Source organism: Lolium rigidum, chromosome 3 (assembly GCF_022539505.1).
Source record: "Lolium rigidum isolate FL_2022 chromosome 3, APGP_CSIRO_Lrig_0.1, whole genome shotgun sequence".
Classification (NCBI taxonomy): domain Eukaryota; kingdom Viridiplantae; phylum Streptophyta; class Magnoliopsida; order Poales; family Poaceae; genus Lolium; species Lolium rigidum.
The window spans coordinates 159,473,973-159,497,914 of NC_061510.1; the positions used below are offsets into that span (position 1 = coordinate 159,473,973).

Below are 23,942 nucleotides of genomic sequence, written 5' to 3' on the forward strand. Positions count from 1 at the left end.
TGTCCAAATCTAGCAAGATCTATGAAATTAGTGGATGAATGGAAAGGATTCGAAGGGGATTACCTTGACGAATGGATGAGAAGAGATTGGCCGGGCAGATCTGATGATTTGGTGGTGGATTTGGTGGGGGGAGAGGGGGGAGGAGGAGGAACCGCCGGCCGCCTTGCAGGTCTTGAAGAAACATAGAGGACATGTGAGGAAGGGTCGGGCTGGGGCGCGCGCGGGCGCCACACATAAGTGGATGTGTGGCGCCCTTCCGAGCGGCGCCACAGTTTCACCGTGTGGCGCCGATGGGAGCGGCGCCACACATCCTGCCACGTCGGATCGGCGCATAGCTCAGCGCCGAGGTTGCCACGTCGGCTGGAAGAGTGGCGCCGCAACACAGTGAGGTGTGGCGCCGATGTGAGGGACGCCACACAAATGGTTAGATGGGTGAAATAGTTTGGCCGGAGGATCAGTCTGTGCTATAATTTCAAAAAAGGGTTATTTTTGTGTAAATCGCCGAAGCCAAATCCGGACGTCGCCAAGACGAGGGAGAACATGTCAGAGGCCCATCAAGTAACGTAATCCGATTGAAAACTGCTCATGGCCCGGAACACAAGAACAAATTTTGGCCTGCATTAGACAAGCAAGTTGCCTCAGTTGAGCATACAGAAAAATCTCAACAACAAAAAAAAGTTGAGCTGAAAGAATAGGTTAAGCTGTCTAGGATAAATCCAGTTTCTTCTAAATTTATTTCCACAAATCCAGATTACAACATGGGGCATCTTCATTCTTCCATCCTTATTCTGCACTTGACTGAAGATATTTTCTGCATATCTGTGGATCCAGGACGGCCTCCAGAAAAGGAGAAGAGAACAAGATACCTGATGCAAGGGAAAGGGTGGCCGATTGATTTGCTCTTTAACAAACCAGATTCCAAGTCAATTCTCGTGTGACTCAGTTCAGCATTTTAAAGCTCGACGTCACCATCGCGAACCAGTCATGGTCTTTCAACAACAACGGCAAATGCACCAAATTTCAGATTGCCCTGGCACATCGTTGCAAGAGACAAGCTTCTGAGAAGCTAAGTAGTACTATATGAAATAAGAGAGATGATCCTTATACCGTGATTCAGAGCACGGTTTGCATGCAACTCTGCCCGTGCAGAAGCTCTTTTAGCGTGCAGGTTGAAATGGAATGGATGCCATCCCGTTCACGGTTCTTGCAACTCCAGAATTCCTGGTTTTAGGATAAACGCCTATTCCACGTTTTTCTATAAACGAGTTTCCACAATACTAGAATCTCAGAATTTTTTGCCCTAGATCTCAACCCTCTACAAACCCGTTTCCTAAATACCTACAAATCCAAACAACCAAGGAATTTTACGAAAACGAGTTTTAGTTTGTTTTTCTGTTATTTTTGTCATTCTTTTTCTATCAATGCATCGACGCAAGGCTTTTGCGTTTTTGCAGGAAAAAAAAATACCGGGGGAAAACTAAAGCATAGTTTATCCCGTTTTAGATATACTCGGTATCCAAACAATAAGTAGTACGCCTTAATTAAAAAAAAAATTGGAAGGCCTTGGCTCTCGAAAACATTAATTGTATTGAGCAGGAAAAACGCATGCAGTCAACCAAAGTTAATTAGCACCGCCTTTTAAAAAAGTTATTACGTACTAAATACTCACCGAGCCAACCTAAGTAATTATTAGGTACAACTGAATGAATTTTTGACACGCCATGCTCCTCTGGCATGGATTTTATTGTTTTAAAAATCCTATAAGGCAAGAGGATTGCTAGGATTTAGTTCAAACCAGAAATGAGCTCCAACCAAATCATGAACTAAATCCCAACTAAAACTTCTCATCCAAACGAACGCCCTTCCTTATATAAGATCCTCTCGACCTTCCCAGAAACAATTTTCTACGGCCAAAAGCTGGCTCGTAGCAATCGCATAGTCCTAGAACATTTACCAAGATGATTTCTTATCATAGCAAGCCATCCTCTCTAGCATCCAGGATGAGAAGAGCAGCGTTCGCCCTCCAGTTGTTCTGCTTCCTGCTCACGCACGGGGCAATCGTAGATCAGGCTGCTCGGCTGCGGCAATTCTCCTCGTCAAGGTTGGAGATACAGTGCCGCCACAAGGACAACAAGGTGCACGGCAGATCGCACGTCGACCGTGCGACGACGAACATAAGTCCTCAGCCTCAGGATGGACTCAAGGAGGCGGACAAGGTCAGTGAACTCCCTGGGCAGCCAGGGCCTGCTGTGTTTGATCAGTATGCAGGCTATGTCACGGTCAATTCCACAGCAGGGAAGGCCCTCTTTTATTACTTTGTGGAGGCTGCTCAAGATCCTTCCACTAAGCCCTTGGTCTTGTGGCTCAATGGAGGTACCATGTTTATCACTGATATGATATGATGCTCAAATACCATGTTTACACAATCCAGATGGATGCTTTTCTATACTCTAGTTGTCTATTGCTTTGTGCTCATTGCATTATATTTTATGTAGCATCCCCCAAAAAGGCATGCATAGCTGTCCTCGCCATCCATGTTTTTCTTTCATTTTTTTTTTACCACTGCCATCCAATCATGGTGCAAATCTTCAAAATTTAGATTACAGTTGTGGAGGCCAGTGCACACGTGTTGTCAGAGTGCAAATTCTTTTATACCACTATAATTCACAAGTTTGTGTTAATTATTTCCTCCCCTAATAGTTCACGTTTCTTTGCAAATAGTTTTGTTCCTATAAATTTATGATTCCATCATCATTACAATAAAAGGGAATGATATATTCTTCAAAGTTAGACAAAGTGTCTCTTTGATATTTCAGGGCCTGGATGTTCTTCTCTGGGTGGTGGGGCTATGCTTGAACTTGGACCTTTCTTCGTTAATAGCGATAACAAGACACTGTCCGCAAACAAGTATGCATGGAACAACGGTAAGCAAACTTACACAAGGCACCAGAACACCATTCTTACCTTTGCTTGCACAATTACACTAACTGGTCCCTTTTACGGATGATGGCAGTGGCGAACATGCTCTTCCTTGAGAGCCCTGCTGGCGTAGGCTTCTCATACTCAAACACGACTTCAGATTATAACAACACAGGTGACATCAGTACCGCGGCAGATGCATACACCTTCCTCATCAATTGGCTTGAGAGGTTCCCAGAGTACAAAAGCCGCGACTTCTTCATAACCGGTGAAAGTTACGGTGGACACTACATACCACAGCTCGCCAACACCATACTGTCCAACAACAAAATAGCCAATGCCCCCGTCATCAATCTCAAAGGAATTGCTGTAAGTTTCGGACAATAAAAATTAGCAAAGTTCTGGTATTATATCAATGTACATATATACTGAATTATAGCATTTCTTGCTGGTAACAGATTGGGAATGCATACTTGGATGATAATACAAACACAAGAGCATCCATGGATTACTACTGGACACATGCTATGATCTCAAGAGAAACTCACCAGGCAGTTCAGCAACACTGCGGCTTCAACGGAACATACACAGGAGACTGCCGAACCGCAATAACAGCAGCTAACAACGAGCTAGGCGTCATTGATCCATACAACATATATGCATCTGTCTGCTATAATGCTTCCGATCCCCAAAATCTGCATGGATCGGTAAAAACCTTCTCCCAAAGTTAATTAAGTTGCTTTTCCCCCCAGCTCATAACATGGTTTTACAGGCAGCCAACACCGACCCCTGTGCCCCGTACTATATCCAATCATACCTGAACCGCCCTGAGGTACAGAGAGCGCTACATGCTAACACCACTGGACTGAAGCAGCCATGGTCCGATTGCAGGTACAAAAAAATATCCACAAAGTGTTATTTCCAGTATTTATTACTCCAGCAGGTGTATTAACAAACTACTGTATATTTTGTGAGGACCAGTGGTATTATTACTCCTGAGAATTGGAAAGATGCACCAGTCTCTATGCTACCATCCATCCAACAACTCATTTCAAGTGAACTAAGCACTTGGCTATACAGGTGGACCCACAAGTTATACTAGAAAGTTTTCTAAATCCTGTATATTTTGCCCACAAGTTATATTAGATGAACCTAATAAGAAATTATTCCTTTTACCTTTCAGTGGTGATACTGACTCGGTTTGCCCAGTAACCTCAACATTATATTCTCTAGACATTCTCAGGCTACCGACAAACTCATCTTGGCGAGCATGGTACTCCGATGATGATCAGGTATGAAGAATGAACTAGACACAGAAGCATAAAAAAGATAGTCAAAATATTTGTTTACATGTAGGATTCTGAAACTGGTTTTGTTATGTTGCGACTTTTCAGGTTGGTGGTTACGTTGTCGGGTACAAGGGTCTGGTATTTGCAACAGTCAGAGGATCTGGACATATGGTTCCTACATACCAACCTCGAAGAGCACTCACCTTGTTCTCCTCATTCCTGCAAGGAAGGCTGCCCCCTGAATGACAGGAACATTGCAAGCTTATAATTCTTTGTTTTTTAGAGTCAAATAGAGAATGGTGTCCATCAGAAATACAGTTGTCATTTTTTTTCATTAGTTAAGGAGAAGAGTTTTGACAAGAAAATAGACAAGGCATACAAAAGGGACTACTCTCCTGGTATTACATAACTCAAAAACTTTGCACCCGCGGTGACCCAAAGCTTTGCCTTGGCTTTAATGATGTTTAGAAGGATCATCGTGGGAGCGGATTTATTGCAGAGGACTCTTGCATTTCGTTGTTCGAAACCGTCCAACACGCGAGCATAGTGAGGGTCGCCATTGCCTTTCTTTTAATGTTAACAGGAGAGTAGTTGACATGCAGTAACCAATTGATATCAAAGTTAAGTTGCTTTCATCAAATGTAAGTACAGGAAGTCGTGCAACAGGAAATTTATATTTGAATCCTGCCAATAGTTCAAACGTAAAAGCATGGAAATCTGATGAACGAGACGACACTAAGTCAAAATTTTGTTATTCTTGTACAAAATGTGCATCTGATAGGATGCTTAGATTTTTGTGAGTTTCAAATTAATGCAAAACACTATAAATTTGGAAATTGAGGAATAACGTTTCTTGTATAAAAACAAAGTTAAAATTAAACTCTGCTGCCAGAATGTACAGTTAGCTCCCTGACCACCATGGTGGGCATGAGATGACTAGCTTTGACGAGGAAGATAAAGAGTTGACTAGATTTGCACACTTTGTAGTTTTTGTACTTTTTAATTGACCACAATACAACTATCAAAGCATCTCTACATATTATCATAATTATTCGCCCAAGCCATCCAACACTAGAACAGGCCTTCTTTTGTGCAAACAAAACGTGGAAGGTTCCAGCCCAATTTGCATACTACAGAAGTCAAACACATACATGGATTTCTGAAATACCCCACTCATAATTGGATAATCATTTTTGCATGACCACCAGTCATGATTTTGATAGCTTTGTAAAACTTGACTTGAGCAGAAGAGTTGTTTTTTATTCAAAATGCTAAAAGAATAATTATGTAAGGAATCAGAGTACCTGCGGAAAGAAATATTCCTTGCTGCCTTTGTAATCCTTGTCGTATGCACATCTTGCCCTCACTAAGTTCTTTGCCAGTATGAGTTGTCTTGGGGGGAATTCTGCGTATGTACACTAGCAAAAAGGTGAGATTCCCTTCCAAAGTTTATGCTTCCTGTCCCATGAACTCAACTTTCAACTCTAAACCCAAAGTGGCATCCATTGAGTCATAACCACTGACTGAAAAAACAAAAACAAGGAAAAAAGAGATAAACAAATTGGTATCATGATATATCCAAAGAGAGCAATTGGGAAAAACTGAAAGAACAACTGAAAATAAAAGGTAAACATGACCCAGCAGACTTTTTCTATTGACCTATAAGAGTGTATTTTCCAAGTTTTTCCAGACCTAGGGCCTGTTGTCAACAGTCAATAGCGGGTAACCATTGGTGAAATTATTGTTCCTTGCTCACTGCTTAAGTTTGGCATATACTTTTCCACAGAAAAGTTCCAGACTGAAAGGACAGCTTGCTTGAAAGTCACACCTCAAGAACAAAATGGAAATATGCTCACATAGTTCCATGGTGGCTAAGTAAGTCATATCAAACTACGAACACTGCTCTAAGCAGTAGTTCTTGTGAAAGATGCATTAGAAGAAATCAACATAATAATTCATTGTAACATAATTCATAAGATGCCAATCCATCTGTACAGCGGTCAAATCACTGTAAGTCGCCAGATTCTGTCAATAAATCACCTCTTTGAGTAGTGACTTTTGAGTTCAACTGGGTTTCTTGACTTAAGTGAAAATTCAATGCTTAAAATGCAGTAATATCATGCATCGTTGCTGTGATTTGGGCATATATATATCCTTCAATCCATAAGTAAACACAAGGATAAATTTATTGCCTTTTCAGATCAGCAAAAGTTTTTTTAAAAACCTGAGTCCAAAGGGCTCAATCTATCAATTAAATAGGACAAAGTTGCCAGTTAAGTACACAAAAAAGGGGTAAAAACGAGATTACAACCGTCTACCCAGGGCACCACCGACCAACATGGCCACATTAACACAAGCTCAACACACACTGCTCGAAAACACATGTCACACGGTGATCCGGCAACTCCCACAGACAAGCACAAAAGAATTGTTCACCACAACGGCTGCATCAAACCCGCACAAAAAAAAAAAAAACACGACAGACGGCCAACACAGCAGCGAGAAGAAGACTTTGGTTTTGACAGCAAGCCTGGAATGAGAAATATGCAAGGCCTGCACTGACCAGGTCCACCACAACTGGACCACCCTTCATGTGTTCATCACCTGTTGGTTGACCTCATGACATGCAGCTCCGACTTCCAACGCGGCGAAACAGAAAACAGAGAACTCCACGGCCGCAAGTGAAGAAAAATTATCAGCAAAGCCTTACCACAGGTAAATACGATACAGTTCAATATACCTATGATTATGGCCAGTTGTAATAAGCCAGAATTGGATGGACACAAGAGTTATGCACTTCATCAATGAAACAGATTATATTTAAACATGATTTTAGTTCACATACAGCACCCACATTGAAAGATAATCAGAACAAGGAAAAGATGCAGTTCAAATATGCAATCCCTTGGGTCAGAGTACATAATGTATCCGAAAAGCAAATTAAAGGTAAAGGTTTATGGGACTCTTGGCAGTATACAGTTGAGTGTATAAGAAGCTTATGAAGGTGCATGGTAGTAAAGCTGCCTTCAATGAAAGGTAGATGTACTCTTTTTATTGGTATAAAATAAAATAGATAAAGAAAATGAGAAGGTCAAATGCCACCATGATGTGGACAATGCACTTCACAAATATTCTGATAGATGAAACACCCCCAATCTGGCATGCGCAGGAGATAGGTTCTGTAGGAATCATGCTGATTTTGTTATATCACAGTCCATGAAAAGGAACTAACGGTTTAATTGAACAAGAACACCATTGACAAATGACAACACAAACATAGATGCCATGAGAAAGATAGAATATAAAGAGCCTTTTAGGGCCAACTTGGAGGAAATAAGTCAAAGAATCAAAACCATATTATGGTTTCCCTGGAGGACTCGCAGTCTCCCACAACTGTGCTACAAACAGAATGTCCCCCTATAAATAATGATTGGCCAATGGCAACATAGCACAGAACCCAAGCACACATGCACACGCATCCTATCAAGATGAAAAGAGGCCTACTAGTACTTTGGTCCTTGTTCTGCCTCTGGGTGGCAAACACTGCTACTGGCAGCAAGCCCAAACACCCTGTTGAGTTTGATCAATTGATATATGTTCCACAAAAACAGCATGCATCTGTGAACAGCAGCACTGCTAGTTCATCAGTGCATGGTGGCTCACAAGATTATCTGCGGGAGAAGGATAAGATCAGAGAAATGCCAGGTCAGAAAGAAGAAGCAGAATTCGACCAATATGCAGGATATGTCACGGTTGATGCAAATGCTGGAAGGGCTTTGTTCTACTATTTTGTTGAGTCTCCTCACGATCCTTCGAAGAAACCACTAGTCCTATGGCTAAATGGAGGTACGTCATATGTGTTTCTGTTATCCATATACTTGCAGTACAGTTTACTACATGAAAACCAATAACAAATTATGTGAGTTGGATTAGCAACAATACAGATATGCCTTTGAAATTGAATATGCACACCAAAAATGTTAGTCAGGCTGAATGATGTTCCAATTTTCTTTGAGAACTGTTGCTAATGAGATTTGCAGGCCCTGGTTGTTCATCCTTTGGAGCTGGAGCCATGCTAGAACTTGGACCCTTCTCTGTCCATAGTGACAACAAGACACTGTACAAGAAAAGCCATGCATGGAACACAGGTAATTCACTACGCCCCTGCTCCTAATTAATATTAAACGAAGTAGTTGCACTGATACAAGATGAACTTATCATTCTCTGTCCACAAACGCAGTGGCAAATATGCTGTTTGTTGATATCCCAGCAGGTGTGGGGTACTCATACTCCAACACAACATCAGACTATCACAACACTGGTGACAAAAAAACCACAGATGATGCATACATATTCCTTGTCAATTGGCTAGAGAGATTTGTTGAGTACAGGGATCGTGATTTCTTCATAACTGGCGAGAGCTACGCTGGCCACTATGTACCAGAGCTAGCTAATTTGATTATTTCTAACAACCGAGCCAGCAACACGACTAATGTCAAGCTTAAAGGTGTTGCCGTAAGTGTTCAACATTCCACAATAACTGTTTTGAAGCTTCTAATATCAGTAAGATTCTAAGCAATGATACCACTCTCAAATTTGAACAGATTGGCAATGCAGACTTGCAGTACAATTTGACTCTAAGAGCAACATTTGATTACTTCTGGATGCATGCTATGATTTCTGGAAAAACCTACAGAACTATCCAGGCCAGTTGTAGCTTCAACGACACCTATACTAACGATTGCGATAATGCCATGAACTTAGCTCTGGAGGAAAAAGGTAATGTCGATGACTATAGCATCTACACACCAATATGTCAGGATGCCTCCAGTCCTGCCAGATCAAGTGACTCGGTACACACACCTAAACACATTAATCGACATAAGCTGTCAATTCTCTTGCTATAAATATATGCTTCTTGGGGTACTGAGTTTGTGGCTGACCAATGTAAGGTGGTGTTCGGTGATCCTTGCACAAGTCACTATGTCTCCTCTTACCTAAATCGTCCTGAGGTCCAAAGAGCCTTACATGCAAACACGACAGGGTTGAGCTACCCATGGATGGATTGCAGGTATATGAACAGGAATACCCAAAATGGCTTCTTACATTTGTCACCAATATTAGGCACAATAATTTTCCAAGAATAATCCCTACTAGTGTCCCATTCTTTTGCTCGCAATCTAGAAAGGTAATCTATACTTTAAGTACAAAACATAAATTATTTAGATGAGTGATCGTAAGGACTTCCTCACCAGCAAAAGTACTAGTATTCCTCATCACTCACTTATGATTTGCTTTTATGCCAAAAAGATACCGACAATCTATAAGAGACAGCCATCAAAGGTTAAGGATGTGTGAACCACATACCACAATGGGTATTAGTAAGTAAGCATTAAAGCAGGCATAATGGCATATGATTCTGCAGCATATGTATAGACTATACCTCTGCTTGTCCAGTGGCCACCAATCTTTAGAGATTTTAAACCATTTATACATAAACCTTTTTTTTTACTGCTGGGAACTTGCTCAGTCTTACGTTCCAAGCCACTAAAACAAATATCAAGGAAAATTCAACATTAGACTCAGAGTATGTTTCTAACTGAACTCAACTTTCAATGTCTCACTCAAGCAGTCCAGTTGTGTTCGATAACTGGAAAGATTCTCCGGAGACCATGCTGCCATCAATCAAGAAACTCATTTTAAGTGGCACAAGGGTATGGCTGTACAGGTATATACATATCCCGTGGATTATGTTTCTTAAGTGCTGATGCAATCAGTTGTTAATGAATTAATCCCTAACTCCAACTCTACCATTGTGCACCAGCGGTGATATGGATGCAGTATGTTCTGTCACGTCGACCCAATATGCGCTAGACATTCTTGACCTGCCCACAGAAACATCTTGGCGCCCATGGCGCATCGACAAGGAGGTAAAGAATCCACGGCTGATCATGTGGCTAACACTGAACATCAGAATACACATTAAAACTTTGCAATGCATTAGCATTTCCTAATTCCTATAGCTACATGGCTACCCCTGTGAATCTAAAAATAGTCCCTTCATGAAATGGCAGGTTGCCGGCTATGTGGTTGGGTACAAGGGCCTTGTGTTCGTGACAGTCAAAGGAGCAGGGCACATGGTTCCTTACTATCAGCCCCGCAGGGCGCTAGCGCTATTTTCATCCTTCCTCGAAGGAAAGCTTCCTCCACAATGATCTAATAAGCTACAAGGACTTGTGAATGCCATGCCGAGTACCTTCGGCAATCCTACCAGACCACCGTCAGTTTATAGCTCTCCTATGTAATGTAGCTAACATAAATTCAGGTGGCAGTACTAAATCCTGGAAAACAAATGCATAATCCTTGTCCATCTCTTGAAAATTGCTGACCGTACTGGGTGTACCAAATAATTAACAATCCATCAAGTAATTCGCGTGCGCCTGGGCTTGGAATTAATGTAATCAAGGCCTCAAGGGGCGCCTCTCATTGATCTGCTTGGTCAGCCAGCACATCATGGCCAAACTCACTAAAATCGAACAGAGGCTGCGTCTGTCTAATTCTCAACAAACCACGCAAAAGGAGATCAGAGTTCGCTCACATGCGCAACACTTCGTGAACGAAAAAAAAACAGCTAAACATGGAGCAGTAAAATGGGGAAGAGAATCGGATAGAGGCCATACGGCGTGAGCTGGCAAGGCTTGCGGTGGAGAGAGGTGGCCAGGTGGGTTCGGAGGGGGAGAGGGGCGAACCTCGGAGAAGGGGCGAGAGGTTCGTTCTCTCCTGGAATTGTCAGGACCCGGTGGTCGCTGACCTTGGGAAGAAGGGAAAGGGAGCGAGCGCTCGGGCTCAGCTCGATATCGCCATGGATGACAGCAGCTACAGCTAAGGAAAGGAAAAACAAGACAGGCAAAAGGAAATAACTTGGGGTTTTTTCATTGCGTGCCTCCCAGCCACCCACCCCTGCCCTTTATAACCTAGGACAGGGTCACGCATAAGTGATAATACATAGAGCATAAGCTCACTTACTGCTAATTAATGTGCTTAAGGCACTAAGTTAAACAAGGTTTGAAAAAGGTGAATCTTGGAGAACCAGTATGCTGCATCAGGATTGCTTGTTAACTGATGTTGGCTTCAGGTGTTCATTCTTCAGTGTGCAGGTCCTGACAATTCCCCCCCCTTGAGGCAAGACCTCAGGGCTTGAATTCTGGGAATGTTGTTTGCACGAACTCGACATCTTCCCAAGTGGCTTCTTCAGGGGTGAGGCCATCCCAGTGGATGAGCCATTGGGGCACAGCAACATCATACTCACCTGCATTCCTGGGTACCTGGCGACGCTGGAGAATAGCAACAGGATTAGTTTTAATCTTACCTTCAGCGGTCACCAGTGGAAGTCGAGGATTCGGAACTGCTAACGGTCCAAGGTGCTTCTTAAGTTGGTTCACATGAAACACGTCATGCAGTAGCGTGCCTGCTGGAAGCTGAAGTTTGTATGCCCGTTTGCCCACACATTGAGTCACTTTGAATGGTCCGTACCACTTCGATGCAAGCTTGAGAGGATTGCCGCTGCCCAGAGCATGTTCTCTGTAATTTTGCATCTTCAGGTAGACCATATCGCCCAGCTCAAATGTGCGCTCGGTTCTGTGTCTGTCAGCATACTTTTTCATGGTCTTCTGTGCCTTTTCCAGATTTTGCTGCAGGACAGCTAGCATTGTATCTTTGTCAGCTAGAGTAGTTTGGGCTTCAGCAGACAGTGAGTTTGGTGCTGGAAGGTCAGACAACTGAGGTGGTGGGTACTCATATAATGCCTCAAAGGGTGACATTTTGATAGATGTATGGTAGCTACTGTTGTACCACCATTCTGCGGCAGGTAACCAATCACACCACTTATCTGGTTCCGAGAATGCCATACATCTCAAATACTGTTCTAAGCATTGATTTATTCTCTCGGTTTGGCCATCTGCTTCAGGGTGATATGCAGTAGTAAAGTTGAGAGATATCTTGAGAGCAGAGAAGATTTCCCGCCACAGTTTACTTGTGAAGATTGTATCTCTGTCAGAGGTGATAATGGATGGAGGCCCATGCAACTTGAAAATGTTATCCATGAAGAGACTAGCCACTTTCTGGACCGTGTAAGGGTGAGCCAAAGGCAAGAAGTGGGCGTACTTGGTGAGTCTATCAACTACCACAAAGATAACGTTCTTACCTCTTGATTTTGGCAGGCCTTCTATAAAATCCATGCTGATTTCTGACCATTTACCTTTGGGAATAGGCAGAGGGTCGAGTAGGCCAGGATAGGAAACATGTTCTGTCTTTGATATTTGGCACACTGGACACTCAGCAACTTTTGCTTCAACAGACTGTTTCAATTTTGGCCAGTAGAATAGCTGCTTGATACGATGATATGTTGCTCTGCTTCCTGAATGTCCACCAATGATGGAAGAGTGCAATGAGTTGAAGATTTTGTTTCTCGGAGTCGGACCAGAGCCTACATAGATTTTGCCTTTGTATCTCAATACACCGGATCTGGGCGGTGAAGTGGCCATTGGTGGTGTTGTCAATGGTTAGCTCTTGCAACGACTTAGTGCAATGTGCATCATTGGCATAAGAAGCCGTGAGGTCAAGTGTCCAAGAAGGAATGGCGACTGACACTGTCCAACAATGAGAAGCTGGAGTAGTTGTGTCTGTTGCAGTTTCAGAGTCCTGGAACTGCCTTGAGAGAGCATCTGCAGCGGTGTTTTCCACGCCTTTCTTGTACTGAATGCTGAAATCGAACTCAAGTAATTTGAGCATTAATTTGTGTTGGATGCCCTCAAGTAATCTTTGACTAGCTAGAAACTTGAGACTGCACTGATCAGTTTTGATAATTAATTTGTTACCCAAGAAATAATGCCTCCACTTCTTTAGAGCTGCAAGAATAGCCATAGCTTCCTTTTATATATTGATTTGGCACTGGAATTTGGGCCCAGGCTTTTGCTGAAAAAAGCAATTGGCTTTGACTCTTGCATTAAGACTGCGCCCAAGCCATATGCACAAGCGTCTGTTTCCAGAGTAAAAGGCTGAGAGAAGTCTGGGAGTATGAGCAGCGGAGGGTTAGACATCACCTTTTTGAGGTTGTCAAAAGCTTGTTGCTGTTCAGTTGTCCAAATGAATGCATTCTTCTTTAGAGCTGCATGTAATGGCTGACAGATGCTTGCATATTTAGGAATAAACCTCCTATAGTAACCCGTGAGGCCGAGAAAACCTCTTAGTTTGGTAACAGTTGTAGGTACTTTCCAGTTGAGGATGTCTTGAATTTTGGAGGGATCGGTTTGGACACCTTCCTTTGAAATGATGTGCCCGAGGTATTCTAGTTGAGACTGACCAAATCTGCACTTTGTCATCTTGGCCTTAAGCTCATGTGTTCTGAAGACTGACATTACGATCTGGAGATGGTTGGCATGCTCTTCTTCTGATTTGCTATAAACCAGGATGTCGTCAAAGAATACTAAGACGAATTTGCGCAGGTATGGAGCGAAGAGAGTATTCATGAGCTCTTGAAATGTTGCTGGAGCATTACATAGCCCAAAAGGCATCACAAGGTACTCGTAATGGCCTAAGTGGGTAGAAAAAGCAGTTTTGTGAATGTCGTCTTCCCTCATCCGAATTTGATGATAGCCGGAGCGTAGGTCAAACTTTGAAAATATAGTTGCCCCATGCAGTTCATCTAGCAGGTCCTCGATAACTGGAATCGGAAACTTGTTCTTGATTGTTAAGTCATTCAGACCTCGAAAATCGACGCAGAGCCTCCATGACTTGTCCTTCTTCCTAACAAGAATTGCAGGAGATGAATAAGGACTTTTGCTAATCCTTATCTCATTATTGCGTAGCATTTGTTTGATCAGGAGCTCAATGGAGTTCTTTTGGGTATGTGACATACGGTATGGTCGGATGTTTGGTGGTTTTGCCCCTGGTAACAAAGGAATATGGTGGTCACTATCTCTTTTTGGTGGTAGGCCAGTAGGGGCTTGGAAGATATCTTGAAACTGATGTAAGATGGCAGCAAGAGCATCTGAGATCGGCGGATGTTGGTCCAAGGTACTCGTCTTCGATTCGGTGTCATTGTTGAAGAGCATATAACCTTGAGCACCTTGCTCAATCAGTTTGCTGCATTGGTCTGAGGTGATCAACAACTTGTTCTTGGGGAATAAGTGATCATTAAAGGTATGGAGCTGCCCTTCAATTCCAATTGTCAGTTGCCTACCAATGAAATCAAATGTTACCGGGTTATGTAACTTGAACCAATCAACGCCTAGTATAATATCGGACCCTTGTAATTCCAGTATTCTGAAATTTGTTTTGAACTTGTGTCCCTGGATGGAGAAGGAACAATTGACTGCCATGGCGGTGGATGATAACATGCCACCACCTGCCACTTTGACATTTCGCTGCTTGGACGTTGTCAATGGGATATTGTTTCTGACAGCAAACTGTAAGTCCATAAATGTGCTAGTACTGCCTGTATCAGCGAGTGCCACTGCAGTTATGCTACCTAGTTTCACCAATAGTGAGATGGTTGAGTCACTAGGACATCCAGTATATGCTGCGGCTGATATATTCATGAGCTGCTCCATCTGGTTTAGGCGAGTTACGGTGGAGGTTGCTGCACAGGCTCTGCTTGCTCATTAGCTAGCTCAATCAGTTGCAAACGAAGTGCTTCATCAACTTCCTCATCGTCATTTCCTTGCATCTGTATCATGTTGAGGGCTCTTGTTAGCTGTGGGCATCTATGTCCGACTGTCCAGTTGTCAGGACAGTACCAACACTTTCTTGGTGCCCTTGGTCTATCATTGGCAACTCTATTTTCTCGAGGTGGAGGTTGTCTTGCTGGTGCAGCAATATTGTTTCTTGGTGGTAGTAAGGCTGGAGTATTTTTCTTGGCAGTTGACAGATATGCCTTCTCATACTGTCTCGCATACCAGTAGGCTGACAGTAATGTGGTTGGTTTCTGGCATTGAACTGTATGCTTGATGCCTTCCTTGAGACCACTTATGAATCGATCAACAAAGAAGTCCTGGGGAAGGTACGGTCTTTCCCTCTTCATTTGTGTCATCCATGTTTCATAACTATCAATATATGCATTTACTGATGTTATTTGTTTCAAGAGCTGAAGTTGGTCCATTGGATCAGTGGCTATTGAGTCACGGGAATCTGTCCACTAAGATTTGGCTGAGCTCTTGCCATGTCATCTTACGTAGGTTGATGCCCGAGCTACTCAACCAAGTTTTCGCCTGCCCTCTTATGTAAGCAATACCCCATCTTACTCTGTTTTCTCGAGGAATGCCCACTAGAGTGAATATGTCTTCACATTCTAGCAGCCATGCTCGTGGAGCTTCTCCGGTAAATGTTGGAAATTCCACATGAGGCGTTCTGACATGAATCTCTGAATTGTTGTTATAGTGCTGTTGGTGCTGGTGTGAGGAGTGTTGGCCAGTGTTGAGGTTTTGGTATGTGTTTTGTGGGTAGCAGGGTTGTTGCGGCATGAATTGCTGGGTGTATGTAGGGTATTGGTTAGTTGGCTGTGTGTAGGATGGGTGCTGGGTTATTGGTTGGGGAAAAGGTGGATAATTCTGCTGTGGTGGGTTGCAGTAGGTATGTGTGTAAGAATTTTGTGGAGGAGGTGGGTAGTAATTTGGGTGTTGGTTTTGGGTACAGGTACTGTACTGTGGCTGATACTGAAAGATTTCAGAGCATTGTGGTGCGGAGGTGTGGTACATCTGGGGATTGTTGGTGGGATTGGAGTATTGGTAGGTGTGTTGTGAAGAAGATGGTTGAATGGAGAATTGTTGGGTTGCCACGATGGGTGATGTGGTTGTGTAAATCGGAAGATGTGTTTGCTGTTGGAAGGTTTGTGTCTTTGGGGGAAACTGTGGGTGTGGTAACTGCTCAGGTGTTAAAACACCAAAATTTGGTGGAGTTGGGGAATTGGTGGAAGGTGTAGGAATTGGTGTAGTGACTTCGATAATCGGGGACAGTGAATGGTGCGGAGGGGGTGGTGGGGTGTGAAAGACTTGGTTTTGCGGCTCGGTTGGGGGAACTGGCACAATTTCAGCACCTGAAGTCGACAGCTTTGCGAAACTTTCGGTCATGAAACTCATCATTTGGTTCATCTGCTGTTGTATAGCATTCAGGGCCATCGTGGATTCACCCGCTGCCCTTTCCTGTCGACCGAGACGGCGACGAATGGAACGTACATCGCGTGGAAGTTGCCCCTGGTGGAGAGCTCCATCCGGATCGTCCTCAGATGATGTCGGGGTGGAGATGACGCCATCGCGCCCCGCTGCTCGCTCGCGAGGTGTAGATCGATCTCGGCCTGTGGTCGCCATCGGCGGCGGAAGAAGCCTGTCGGGGCAAGGTGCGCCGGTTCCCTCGAGTCCGTGCAGTAGGGCTAGAGTCGCCGGTGCGACGGAAGAGGAGGGTGGGAGGGGAGTCGCCGGTGCGACGGAGGAGGAGGCAGGTAGGGGCTCCAGATCGACTGCTCTGATACCACTCTGTCAGGACCCGGTGGTCGCTGACCTTGGGAAGAAGGGAAAGGGAGCGAGCGCTCGGGCTCAGCTCGATATCGCCATGGATGACAGCAGCTACAGCTAAGGAAAGGAAAAACAAGACAGGCAAAAGGAAATAACTTGGGGTTTTTTCATTGCGTGCCTCCCAGCCACCCACCCCTGCCCTTTATAACCTAGGACAGGGTCACGCATAAGTGATAATACATAGAGCATAAGCTCACTTACTGCTAATTAATGTGCTTAAGGCACTAAGTTAAACAAGGTTTGAAAAAGGTGAATCTTGGAGAACCAGTATGCTGCATCAGGATTGCTTGTTAACTGATGTTGGCTTCAGGTGTTCATTCTTCAGTGTGCAGGTCCTGACAGGAATGCCGCCGTCGCCGCACAAAATTCGCGTCGAGTGGTACGGTTTGCTTGGGGCGGCCGTTGTGCCCTGGTTTCGCCAATTCGAGCGACCGTACCAGATGCTCACTTTTTTTAGAGAAATTTAGAATGCTTTATTCAGTTAAAACCAAGTAGTACTGTATATTCTTCAATCAAGCCATGTAACATTTAAGATATCCTCAACGGCTTCGACATGAAAGACGCAAATAGTGTTGGCACTTTCATGGCTCTTAAATAGCAACTCGCGCTTGATCCTAATATCAAAGCCATTGACCAAATAGTTTCACTCTTTTATCTTTACTAGATGACCGGTTGCGCTATCGCGCAAATGGCAGAATCAATACATGAGAGAAATGCCTAAATCAGTGTAAACGAAAGCGTACTAATAATATGCTAATGGACGACTAATACATAGGATGACCCGTTGTACCCCAGCCCAAAGACCGAACCGGAGCCTGAATTGAAGCCATGCCTTACCAGTAAGTGAAATCATGGTGATAATCAGCAAGATAAAACGCAAATAAATCAACAGTAAATAGACAACTGATACTTTGGTTGCACATGAAGTTGATCACAAAATCACCAATAGCAGTACACTGTCATACAACACAGATGATAGAATCAAAAAGTCGCAGCATAGTAAATAACTCATGTTGCAATAATATGATTAGTTCTACTCTGATGTTGTCTAAGCTATAAAATACATATAAATAAGGCAAGGGGGTTAAACAGAAAATTAGGATTTGGGCATTCTAACTCCAAACCCTCAAGATCTCCGGTAAGGTAGCCCCGTCCCGAACCGTTCTCTCGCCAACTGTCAGGCTGCTACAAAATTAGAGCAGAGCAACGGATCTGTGGCCTATGCTTTGCTCGGAGAAGATGGACCGCCAAAACTGCAAAAGAAAAAGTAGAACTACGCATTATTGGTTGTCAACATCTTTGTATAGAGATGATAGCGCCATATAATCTTTTTTGGCTTAGCCAAAAGCTAACACAGTAATATTATTTCCTATATGTTAGTATATCTAATTCCAAAACTTGGCTTTTCAGTTTTCAGATACACTCACATTTACATTTTTTTTTCAGGTTTATCTAATTTTCAACTGTACCTGTACTCTAACCAATTTCACTCTTTTGAGACTTACTATTGATCTATTCTAGAACACTCAAATTCAGAATATTGTTGGCTCTTGCGATATCAAATTTCTCATTAGAATGGAGGACCTTGCATAGTCTCATGGTGCACAAGAAGTTTTACCTCGGCACAAGACAACGATTTCACAATGTCGGCCTTTGCGACAACCAGTAGGACCTCAAAGATGAAAAGATAAATTACCTTTGGTGGGTACTAATTGGCAAGCTGCTGCAACTGCCATACATACTACAGGTAAATACACCCGAACCGACTCTATGCGGCTTCTAGAGGCAGCTGGTACACACAAAAATGGCCAGCATAATTAGAATCAATTAACGGTGGCTAAAACAAGCCGAGTATACCAGTGAAAAAAAACAAAAAAAAGGAGAATTAGGAATAAAGACATACAAAAGGAAGAGAAGTGTGCATACGAAAATACTTGCATCGCCTATAAGAGGGTGAGTTCAACTTACACGCGCCCATGACTATTAGCTACAGAGGGTGAGTTGTATATAACTAAAGATTAAACCCAATTTTTTATTGAAACATAAATGAAAATATCATTGTTTACTTAGAATACTTACATAACCATGCATAGTTTACGAAGGCATGATGCAGCGAAACTCACCGTGAGATAATTTGAGACACTTCTGCTGCAGCCAGAGACGAGCTTTAAAGCTTCCAATGCAAAAGCAGCAGAAATATTTGCATGGCTGGGATGATATTCTTTACAACACCCTGTAATCAGGAATGCACATGTCATGCACTCATGCCCTCTTAAATTACACGCAACATGATAAATGGGTGGCATGTTAAGATGGAGGGACACGATTTGACTCCATTTAAAAATTCAAATCAAGCGGTTAAAAGGTCAAAGATGGTGCAAGTCACTGTATAACATCACTTCTTGAAATAATAGATCCATAGAGCAGCGAGCAAATTCAGAAAGCAACTCCTAAGAAAGGCCAATATGCCATACACACGTATATTTGCAAAACCTGCAGTAAAATAAATAACCATCATGCATTGTATGTTTAGATAAACCTACTTAAGGCCAATATGCTTTGCTATTGCTTTGCAGTCCACTGGTAGACAGACTGCAATTAATAAAAAATGGTAGCTAATAATCATTTCATACTACATAGGGTGTGTGCAAAACAATAATTTTTTATAAAGCAACCAAAGAAAGAACCTGTAAGCAATTTTAGAGATCATGGAGAGAAAACAAATATTTAATGTGCCAAAGAAGTATCAGATCTAATCACCATAATGTTACTGGACAAAAAGAAAAACTGTGAGAAAATCAGCCTCGTGTGTGTTTTATTTTACAACAATCTATCTTCAAAAAATATGATTACCAACAATACTAAACGCTTGGTTACATTTAAGGCATATTAACAAGAAAGGGGTTTATAAAAGGGATGAGCATTTTCTTGCCGCCCAAAATTATATATGTTGTGTTTTTTAGTCTCCCCTGTAGTAAAGGTACTTCCTCAACTGGAAGTTCAACACCCAGATCTCCATGAGCCACCATTTCCTATAAACATTTCAAGATGCTCCGCTGAGAACAATTTCTTGAATGCAATTTTCATGACACGATCTAAGGAAATTTAAATGTGGGAGGGAGAACGAATAATATAGGCAATGTTCAGGGCCTTACCCCATCTAAAGCAGCAATAATTGACTGCATGTTTGGAATTGAATCAGCCCTCTGAGTTTTTGGAATGAAATGTATATCCACATTAGCACCTGGATATTAAAATAACAAATTAAATATTGAGTTATACGCATCGTGAATAAGTAAAATAAGAGAGACAAACAAATTAATAGCATTGCATCGTAAATTGTATAAACCGACTTCGAATAAGAAGGGTTTATTTAAATGTCCTCTCTAAATATGATTGTACCCAATTGTTTGTGGCGAGACAATGTTGTAGACTAAAACATGGCACGATAAAAGGAGAAGAATATCCTTTAACTAAACATGATGGATATACAAATGACGAGATAGGAACAATAAAGATATGTAAAGGAAATCAACAATGGTGTGTTTTGAAGAAAAAGTAAGGAAATACACAATAAGCGGATTCTTCACAGGCCAAGCAAGAACCATCCGGTTGGAGTTCACAATCAAGTAGAAACAGACAATTGGAGCTAAAACAGGAATTTCAACTGTAAAATCCAGTAGCACCAAAAAATGTTTCGAGGACGTAAAACAAAAGGAACAACAACATACATGGTTAGCAGAACTAATTCTATGATTATCAGATAGCTTCCATTCATCATGTTGTATGGGTTTTAGTGGATAGAAGATCTGATAACTATGTGATGTACCATTGTTCTACATAAAGCATCCGAAGATTTATAGAGGGAGAGGGAGAGATAGTAAGATAGGGTTTGACCTACAAAGCACCAATATATTGATGAGTGACTCAAAGAGGGGAGCGGAAGATAGTTGAGGCGGCGACCATCGCCAGCTCCAAGGCGATAATATTTAAGCCTAACTACCAAATATATGGACATTCAGGGAAGCAAGCTCATATGATTGCTTGTTCTCTGAAAGTTATACCTAGAAATTACAAAAGGCCAACTACCAAAAAGAGGACAATCGAGAAGTATCCGTTTATACCATAGGCGGATCTAGCATCCCTCCAGCCCGGGCGCCCGCCCAGGCTTCCGGCCGGCCGACAGGCTTATTTTCGTCCCTATTTTACATGTATTTGATACAAAATTAGCACACTAAGCCTATTTGCCCAGGCTTCAAAAAATTTCTGGGTTCGCTTATGGTTTATACCAAACCCGCAGATAAAATGGTCTTTTCATTAAGACCACATTTACAAACCATAACAACAGGAATGGCACGAGTAAATCATAGGCAATTAAAATAAGCAAAAACATAGCACGAGTACAAATAAATAATTTTGGATACTTATTCACAGGAGATTAAATCAAATAACACAACTGAACCAATTAGATGGCAAGAGCTCATGAATCATAAGCCAGATCAGAGGCAAATATTAACAAAATGTTAGAGGCGAAATCTAAAAGCCAGTTGGGAGCTTCAGTACGCCTTGGCGCACGACCCCGTCAAATTCCCGCCGATTTACATTGTGTATAACAGCGATGAAAACCGAGTGGGTAAATAATAATAAGTTTTTTGGTTTACAAAACCAAATCAATAAGATGAAATTAGGATAAAAATTACTCCATCATAAATCCAAATTCTTGAATTTGTTTGATTTGTTGGTGCATTCGATCAAATTGGTTGATCCAGAATCATATGAAGCTCTTGGTGATGGCTTTTTTAGTCCATTGAATGTTGGAGTATAAGGTATTGTTATATCTAACTATACAGATCAGATACAAAAGGGGGAACACGATCATCAGAATTCAGAACCCACGGCATGCAGTCAACATGACACAAACATATGACTTTTGAACCGGTAAACCTCTATGGACTGGATCGGCAATAACGAATGTGTGTATTACAACACAATCATGAAACCGAAAGTGAGCAGAGAAAATTTGATACTTCTATAGGTGGTCAGACTGGCACACCGAACTGAAGTAAAACAGAGTACTTGACTGCCTCCAGCAGCCCCATCTCTCGTTCGAGCTGCAAAATTATTATGTAGAAAGTTAGATTAACTGTCGTATTATCAATGTTCATGTGAGAATAGTACAGAAAGATTAAGAGCAAACTAATCATAAAGAGAAGATGCAAAGTCTATTCCTCTCAGGGCTTCAATAAACCATATAACCAAATTCTAAAGAATTTTGTGTAGTTATTATAATAAGGAAAACATGCCCAAAACTGAAATATAATTTAAAAGTAAACTAAAACCAAGCACATTGCCAATCCCAAGGTAAACTGACATGTTACAATACAAACCATTGAAAACCAAAATCTCAATAGATAATTCTATAAGCAGCCTAATGTAGATGAAATCAGGTTCCACAATGTCCATGCTACAATATGCATACAACAAAGATTCGTAGTGGCAGATAGCACCAACCTAGCACTCCCAAAACTGGTAATCACTTCTCCTACAACAATATACTCCCTACTTCCTAAAAAAAGCTTCCCAACTTTGTCTAAATATAGAGGTATGTATAGAAATGTTTTAGCTATAAATTCATTCGTATCTAGAAAAAGTTGCGAATCTTTTTTAGGAACGGGGGGAGTATAAAAGCATGTATCCAAAGCTTGACAATAGCTACAGAGTCCCAACTCAGCATAGGCAGTAGGAAATGGAATGATGAGAAGGATTGGATTCTTGGGAGTTCCTTGTTTCTTGGAAGTTCTGTATTGGTCAACATTCCCCTAACCTCCATTCTTCTCTTTGTCATTTACTGTGGTTTCAACTCCAAGAAGAAACTCCAGTCATCAGGTAGTTCCTTATTGCACCTAATATTTTCACTTTGAATGAGCTGGAGAAGGAAACCATCGATTTCCGTGAAATTCTAGGCACAGTGCCTCTGGTATAGTGTAAAAAGGCCAGCTGCAAGATGACCACGCAACCAACATTGCCATCAAGAAAATTGAAAAGCTTCAGAAAGAGACCGAGAAGGAGTTCATGGTGGAAGTGCAAACCATCGGGCAGACGTTTCACAAGAAACTGGACAGGCTGCTTGGGTTCTGCAATGAGGGAACTGACAGACTGCTAGTGTACGAATTCCTGTCAAATGGCTCATTGAACGAATTTCTCCTCAGTGAAACTCAGCCATATTGGAGCCTCCTTGTCCAAGTCAGACTTGCAAGAGGACTGCTCTACTTGCACGAGTGTAGCACACAGAACATCCTTCTCGACGACAACCTCATGGCGAAGATTGCGTACTATGGCCTGGCGAAGCTTCTTCGAGCCAATCAGACACAGAAAAACACCGGCATTCGGGGCACACGAGGATACGTTGCCCCGGAGTGGTTCAATAACATAGGGATCACTTCCAAAGTCGATGCGTATAGCATTGGGCGATTCTGCTGGAGCTTATGTGTTGCCAGAGGAATGTTGAGCTAGAGATCGCTGACAAAGAGCAGACAATACTAACTTACTGGGAAAACAACTGTTACAGGTGTGGGAGGATGGACTTGCTGGTGGGTGGCGATGAAGAGGCGAACTTCAGCATAAAAAAAAGTGGAGCGTTTTGTGGCTGTGTAGCACTGTGGTGTCTCCAGGAGGAGCGGACGATGCGGCCAACCGTGCTTAAAGGGGCAGTCCAAATCCCAATACCACCAGATCCCTCATCATTTCCCTTCAGTAGTGTCCTGCTTGCCAAAAAATAAATTGTAGTACGAAGCAAGATTATGTCATGCATCGACGATAAAATATAGATGTCTACTATAATTTGAAGAATAATGGCAACATTGTATTCACAGACTTACATCTAGCTGCAACAAATAACACCTCTAGTGCGTGTGTATCAAATTTTCAGATAATGCATCTGTATTATGTGTTTGATTCAATTTTAGTCGAACTTTCTCTACTACAGATGACAAGAAAGGAGGCAGAGGTGAATACATAGAGCTAATGACTAAAGAAAGTTTTCTATACGTACATTGTTTTGCTAATTGGTATCAACCATCAGTTAAAAGTGTTGCTAATATGTAAGGGATGAAACAAGAAAAATATTCTTACCAGCCTATTTGACTACCTTAGGAAGAACACTGTATTC

The 23,942-nt window shown here is 42.2% G+C and overlaps 2 protein-coding genes and 1 pseudogene across 3 annotated transcripts; all 3 read left to right on the forward strand.

Moving 5' to 3' along the window:
* Positions 1-1,939: 1,939 nt before the first annotated feature.
* LOC124698515 (serine carboxypeptidase 1-like) lies at positions 1,940-4,629 on the forward strand. The gene is made up of 8 exons (XM_047231002.1): positions 1,940-2,373; positions 2,817-2,924; positions 3,014-3,288; positions 3,378-3,626; positions 3,692-3,810; positions 3,901-3,999; positions 4,103-4,211; positions 4,314-4,629. The coding sequence occupies exons 1-8, from the start codon at positions 1,959-1,961 to the stop codon at positions 4,452-4,454; spliced, it is 1,515 nt and encodes a 504-aa protein (XP_047086958.1). The 5' UTR covers positions 1,940-1,958; the 3' UTR covers positions 4,455-4,629.
* Positions 4,630-7,626: 2,997 nt separating this feature from the next.
* Positions 7,627-10,561, forward strand: LOC124698516 (serine carboxypeptidase 1-like). Of its 2 annotated transcripts, none has more exons than XM_047231004.1 (8): positions 7,627-8,054; positions 8,249-8,356; positions 8,449-8,723; positions 8,813-9,061; positions 9,161-9,279; positions 9,838-9,936; positions 10,033-10,138; positions 10,283-10,561. In XM_047231004.1, the coding sequence occupies exons 1-8, from the start codon at positions 7,676-7,678 to the stop codon at positions 10,421-10,423; spliced, it is 1,476 nt and encodes a 491-aa protein (XP_047086960.1). In that variant the 5' UTR covers positions 7,627-7,675; the 3' UTR covers positions 10,424-10,561. The 2 variants fall into 2 exon arrangements, with proteins under 2 accessions (XP_047086960.1, XP_047086961.1); XM_047231005.1 differs by having other exon boundaries at positions 7,629-8,054; positions 9,841-9,936; positions 10,283-10,557.
* Positions 10,562-22,229: 11,668 nt separating this feature from the next.
* Positions 22,230-23,553, forward strand: LOC124695743 (annotated as a pseudogene).
* Positions 23,554-23,942: the final 389 nt, after the last annotated feature.

Bases quoted from the DNA above. Each gene is read 5' to 3' on its own strand.
- LOC124698515 (XM_047231002.1), top strand. From the start codon at position 1,959: ATGATTTCTTATCATAGCAAGCCATCCTCTCTAGCATCCAGGATGAGA. The intron at 2,925-3,013 runs GTAAGCAAACTT...GGATGATGGCAG, and splicing joins CAAGTATGCATGGAACAACG to TGGCGAACATGCTCTTCCTT. The intron at 4,000-4,102 runs GTGGACCCACAA...TTTACCTTTCAG, and splicing joins CTAAGCACTTGGCTATACAG to TGGTGATACTGACTCGGTTT.
- LOC124698516 (XM_047231004.1), top strand. From the start codon at position 7,676: ATGCACACGCATCCTATCAAGATGAAAAGAGGCCTACTAGTACTTTGG. The intron at 9,280-9,837 runs GTATATGAACAG...GTCTCACTCAAG, and splicing joins TACCCATGGATGGATTGCAG to CAGTCCAGTTGTGTTCGATA. The intron at 9,937-10,032 runs GTATATACATAT...ATTGTGCACCAG, and splicing joins ACAAGGGTATGGCTGTACAG to CGGTGATATGGATGCAGTAT.